Source organism: Mustelus asterias, chromosome 9, assembly GCF_964213995.1.
Source record: "Mustelus asterias chromosome 9, sMusAst1.hap1.1, whole genome shotgun sequence".
NCBI classification, from domain to species: Eukaryota; Metazoa; Chordata; class Chondrichthyes; order Carcharhiniformes; family Triakidae; genus Mustelus; species Mustelus asterias.
The window spans coordinates 15,364,575-15,370,574 of record NC_135809.1 but is presented as its reverse complement, the minus strand read 5'-3'; the positions used below and the strand labels follow the sequence as shown (position 1 = coordinate 15,370,574).

At 70.8% G+C, this 6,000-nt stretch overlaps 1 protein-coding gene across 4 annotated transcripts in view; it reads left to right on the top strand.

Moving 5' to 3' along the window:
- The first annotated feature begins 5,324 nt into the window (after positions 1-5,324).
- ano6 (anoctamin 6) overlaps positions 5,325-6,000 on the top strand; it is a 128,053-nt gene continuing 127,377 nt past the window's right edge. For 3 of the 4 annotated variants that reach the window (XM_078219724.1, XM_078219722.1, XM_078219721.1), the window contains exon 1: positions 5,325-5,428. In XM_078219724.1, the coding sequence (XP_078075850.1) occupies positions 5,359-5,428 (70 nt within the window). In that variant the 5' untranslated portion in view covers positions 5,325-5,358. The remainder of the gene's footprint in view (positions 5,429-6,000) is intronic. The other variant, XM_078219725.1, reaches the window with a different exon arrangement.

The window sequence follows — 6,000 nt, the reverse complement described above, 5'->3', positions numbered from 1 at the left end:
TGAAACAGCGCTTCACATGCACCTCCTTCAATCTGGTCTATTGCATTTGCTGCTCCCAATACGGTCTAATCTACATCGGAGAGACCAAACGCAGACTGGGTGACTGCTTTGCTGAACACCTTTGGTGCGTCCGCAAGCGGACCCAGGCCTTCCTGTCGCTTGCCACGCCAACACACCACCCTCCTCTCCTGTCCACATGTCCGTGGATTTAAGGAATGTATTAAAAGAGGAGCGGTGGAAAGGCGCAGAGGTTTGAGGAGGAATTTCTAGAGGGTAGGGCTTAGGCAGCTTAAGGAACCACTGTTACTGGTGGGGCAAAGGAAGATGGGATACAACAGGCCAGAATTGGAGTAATGCAGAGTTCTCTGAGGCTTGTAGGGCTGGATTCATGAATGCAAACCCGCCAACGCTTTACAGGAATGTTTTCCTTTGATGTTTAACTTTGGCAATGCAGCTGTTTTTGGGGGAGAAGCAAAAATTGTAAGTTTTCAGGGATGTATTGGGCAAGTAACTCATCTCCTTATTCCCTAAAACTAGTCCATCATCTCCAAGGTACAAGTCAAGGGTGTGATGGAATACTCTCCACTTGTCTGGATGAATGCAGCTCCCACAACACTCAAGAACTCAACACCATCCAGGACAAAGCAGCCCACTCGATTGGAACCCTATCCACCACCTTGATCATTCAATCCATCCATCACTGTCACACAAAGGCAGCAGTGTGTTTCAGCTACAAGTTACCTTGCAAGAACTCACCAAGGAACTCATTAAAACCCACGACTGCTACCATCTCAAAGGACAAGGGCAGCAGATACCTGGGAACACCACCACCTGGAGGTTCCCCTCCAAGTCATTCATCATCCTGATTCGGGAATATATCACTGCCCCTTCACTGTTGCTGAGTTAAAATCCTGGAAGTCCCTCCCGAGCAGCACTGTGGGTGTATCTACACCACATGGATTGCAGCAATTCCAGAAAGCAGCTCACCACCACCTTCTCAAGGGCAATTAGAAATGGGCAAATAATGCCGACCTAATCAGCAACACCCACATACTGTAAATCAGACTTGTCCAAAGTACAGCCAGGGGGTGGCATGTAGCCCACAAAGCCCCTCTGTGTGGGCCGCCAAGCCTCTATGTGCCCTGTGAAGCCCCTCTATGCAGCTTATGAAGCCCCTCTATCCACGCCCCCCCAACCCTTCTATTCCTCCCCAGCCCCTCTATGTAGCCCCCCTCCGCTTTTCTCTGCAGCCCCCTCCCCACCTCTCTCTGCAGCCCCCTCCCCATCTCTCTCTCTGCAGCCCCCTCACCTCTCTCTGCAGCCCCCTCCCCTCTCTCTGCAGCCCCCCACCCCTCTATGCAGCCCCCACCTCTCTGTGCAGCCCCCCACCTCTCTCTGCACCCCCCGCCCGCCCTCACTCTGCATCCCCCCAGCCTCTCCCCCTGCTGCCTCTCCCCCCCCGCCTCTCCCTCTCCCCCTGCTTCTCCCCCCCTCGCCTCTCCCCACCTCGCCCCCTGCCTCTCCCCCCTCACCCCCTGCCTCTCCCTCCTCACCCCCTGCCTCTCCCCCTGCCTCTCCCCCTCTCGCCCCCTGCCTCTCCCCCCTCGCCCCCTGCCTCTCCCCCTCTCGCCCCCTGCCTCTCCCCCCTCGCCCCCAGCCTCTACCCCCTCACCCCCCTGCCTCTCCCCCCATCACCCCCTGCCTCTCCCCCCCTCACCCCCTGCCTCTCCCTCCTCGCCCCCTGCCTCTCCCCTCTCACCCCCGGCCTCTCCCCCTCGCCCCCTGCCTCTCCCCCCTTACCCCCTGCTCTCCCCCTACCTCTTCCCCCTACCTCTCCCCCCAGCCTCTCCCCCCAGCCCCCTGCCTCTCCACCGCCTCTCCCCCCAGCCCCCTGCCTCTCCCCCCAGCCCCTCCCCCCAGCCCCCTGCCTCTCCCCTCAGCCCGCTGCCTCCCCCCCAACCCCCTGCCCCTCCCCCCAGCCCCCGCCTCTCCCCCAGCCCCTGCCTCTTCTGCATAGCCCCCTGCCACTCCCCGTCCCCTGCCACTCCCCCCCGCCCACTGCCTCCCCCCCAGCTACCCGCCTCCCCCGCCCAGCCCCTCCCCCCGCCCAGCCCCCCCTCCCCACCCCCCCACCCAGCCCCCCGCCTCCCCCCACAGCCCCCCACCTCCCTCCGCAGCCCCCCCACCTCTTCCCCCCTTCCCCCACCCTTACCCCCCCTCTTCCCTCCCCTCGTCCCCCCCCAGCCCCCCGCCTCTCCCCGCCTCCCCCCGCCTCTCCCCCTGCCCCCCCCACCTGCCCCCCCACGCCCCCCGACCTCCCCCCCAGCCCCCCACCTCCCCCCTCAGCACCACCCACCTCCCCCGCGCCTCCCCCCCCCCAGCCTCCCTGCCTCCCCCCCGACCCCCGCCTCGCCCCGCCCTCACACACCCAGCCTCACCCCCGCCCTCCCGTCTCACCCTCGCCGCCCCCCCGCCTCGACCCCATGCCTTCCGCCCTCAGCCCCCCGCCTCCCACCCTGCAGCCCCCCGCCCCCCCCCCCCAGCCCCTCCACCTCCCCCACCACCCACCCAGCCGCTCCGCCACCACCCCAGCCCCCCCGCCTCCCCCCTCGCCTCCCCCCCTGCAGCCCCCGCAGCTCCCCCGCCTTCCCCCCTCCCCCCTAGCCCCCCACCTCGCCCCCAGCCCCTCCGCCTCCCTCCCCAGCCCCCCGCCTCCCTCCCCAGCCCCCCCGCCTCCCCCCCACCAGACCCCCACCTCGCCCCCACGCCTCCCCCCACCCCCCGCCCACCTTGCCCCCAGTCACCTCACCTCTCCCCCCAGCCCCTCCACCACTCCCCTCCAGCCCCCCAGCCTCCCCCCGCAGCCCCCCGCCTCCCCTCCGCAGCCCCCCCCGCTTCCCCACGACCCAAGCCCTCCGCCTCCCCGCCTCCCCCCCTCCCCCCAGCCCTCCGCCTCCCCCTCCAGCCCTCCGCTTCCACCCAGCACTCCGCCTCCCCCCACCCCAGCCCTCCGCCTCCCCCCCCAGCCCTCCGCCTCCCCCCAGCCCTCCCCCCCTGCCCCCAGCCCTTCGCCCCCCCCCTCCGGCCCCCCGCACCCGCCCCAGCCCCCCCCCCACAGCCCCCCACCCAGCCCCCCGCCCAGTCCCCCCAGTCCTCCGCCACCTCCCCCAGCCCTCCGCCCCCCCCAGCCCTCCGCCCCCCCCGAGCCCTCCGACCCCCCCAGCCCTCCGACCCCCCCCCCAGCCCTCCGCTCCCGCCCCCCCCAGCCCTCCGCTCCTCCCCCCCAGCACTCCGCCACCCCCCAGCCCTCCGGCCCCTCCCAGCCCTCCGCCCCCTCTCAGCCCCTCAGCCCTCCGTTCCCTCCCCCCCAGCCCTCCGCCCCCGGTCCCAGCCCTTCGCCCCCCCCCCTACTCCGGCCCCCCGCACACGCCCCAGCCCCCCCCAAGCCCCCTGCCCCCACCAGCCCTCCGTCCCCCCAGCCCTCCGCCCCCCAGTCCTGCACACCCCCCAGCCCTCCACCCCCCCAGCCCTCCGCCCCCCCAGCCCTCCGCCCCCCCTCCCCCGCCCAGCCCCCCCTCCCCCTCCCACACCCAGCCCCCCCACTCTGCCCCCCCACTCCGCCCGCCCACTCCGCCCCCCCCCACTCCGCCCCCCCCACTGCGCCCCCTCCACTCCACCGCCCCACTCCTCCCCCCCACTCCGCCCCCCCACTCCGCCCCCCCACCCCACTCCGCCCCCCGCACCCCACTCCGCCCCCCGCACCCCACTCCGCCCCCCGCACCCCACCCCCTGCAACCCACTCCGCCCCCCCACCCCACTCCACCCCCCCCACCCAACTCTGCCCCCCCTACGCCACTCCACCTCCCCCCAATCTGCCCACACCCACTCCGCCCCCCCCACTCCGTGCCCCCCCACACCGCCCCCCCACTCAGCCCCCCCCACTCCACCCCCCCCACTCCGCCCCCCCCCACTCCGCCCCCCCCCACTCCGCCCCACCCCACTCCGCCCCCCCACCCCACTCCGCTCCCCCACCCCATTCCGCCCCCCCTCACCCCACTCCGCCCCCCCCACTCCACCCCACCCCACTCCGCCCCACCCCACTCCGCCCCTCACCCACTCCGCCCCCCCCCACACCACTCCGCCCCCCCCACACCACTCCGCCCCCCCACCACACTCCGCCCCCCCACCCCACTCCGCCCCCCCTCCACCCCACTCCGCCCCCCTCCACCCCACTCCGCCCCCCCCTCCACCCCACTCCGCCCCACCCTCCACCCCACTCCGCCCCACCCTCCACCCCACTCCGCCCCACCCTCCACCCCACTCCGCCCCCCCTCCACCCCACTCCGCCCCCCCTCCACCCCACTCCGCCCCCCCTCCACCCCACTCCGCCCCCCCTCCACCCCACTCCGCCCCCCCTCCACCCCACTCCGCCCCCCCCTCCACCCCACTCCGCGCCCCCCTCCACCCCACTCCCCCTCCACCCCACTCCGCCCCCCCTCCACCCCACTCCGCCCCCCCTCCACCCCCCTCCACCCCACTCCGCCCCCCCTCTACCTCACTCCGCCCCCCATTCCGCCCCCCACTCTGCCCCACTCCGCCCCCCCTCCACCCCACTCTGCCCTCCCCACCCCACTCCACCCCCCCTCCACCCCACTCCGCCCCCCTCTACCCCACTCCGCCCCCCCACTCCACGCCCCGCCCCCCCACTCCACACCCCGCCCCCCCCCCACTCCGTGCCCCGCCCCCCCACTCCGCACCCTGCCCCCCCCACTCCGCGCTCCGCCCCCCCGCTCCGCGCCCCGCCGCACCCCCCACTCTGTGCCCTGCCCCCCCCACTCCGCGCCCTGCCCCCCCACTCCGCGCCCTGCCCCCCCACTCCATGCCCCGCCCCCCACTCCACGCCCCGCCCCCCACTCCACGCCCCGCCCCCCCACTCCCCACCCCACCCCCCCACTCCACGCCCCGCCCCCCCACTCCACGCCGCGCCCCCCCACTCCACGCCCCCCCACTCCGCGCCCCGCCCCCCCACTCCGCGCCCCGCCCCGCCCCCCCCCACTCCGCGCCCCGCCCCCCCCACTCCGCGCCCCGCCCCCCCCACTCCGCGCCCCGCCCCCCCCACTCCGCGCCCCCCTCCAAAACCCATTCAATCAGCTGTGTCTCAATGGGAGATAGCCTTGGTGGTCCTCCAATCACGGGCGAGTTCTCTCCCGCTTTTGATTCTGATAGGTGAACCAGTGAGCTTATCACATCGGAGCAGGAAGTCAGGCAGTGTTTTGATTGGCGGAGCAGTGAGCACGCGCTGGTGGATGTGTCGAGAGCCGCGGGAAGGCGGAAGTGGAGAGAGGCAGGCTCAGGGACATGTGGCCCGGAGCCCGGAGAATACATGTGGCCCCGAGCCCGGGCAGCGGGCCCGGGAGCCAGCAATCAGGTACATGTGCCTCGGCAGGCCGGGGCTGCCGCGCGAGGGCCAGGTTCTGGCAGGCCCCAGGAATGAGGGAGGGGATGTGTGCAGAGAGTGTGTGTGTTGGGGGGTGCGTCACATCGTGAGGGCAGGGGCGGGGAGGGAGGCGGTGGCAGGATGAGTGTGTGTGGTGCCAGTCAGTGTGATGGGGTTGCAATGAGAGGGGGGGGGGGGGGGCAGAGTGAATGTGGTGGGGGGTGGAACAGTGTCAGGTGAGTGTGTGGCATGATAGAGACTGAGTGTGTGGTGGGGTGAGTCATGACTCAGGAAGCTTGACTAGAAAGGAATATAGTTTATTACAGAATGCCAAATAGAACCACTATGGTGGTGTACACACACACTAGTCCCTGCCTGGGCCTGCCATAGAAAAGGCACAGGAATGAGTTGCAGTGTGGCAGACTACTGCCTGTTACCAGGGGAACTCAACAAGCCCCACAGGGAGATCAATCAGTGATTCCCCAGGGACCTCCCTGGGGTTATCACAAGGTGGCAGAGCGAGGGTGAATGAGGGGGATGGCAGAGTGTGTGGGTGTGGCAGT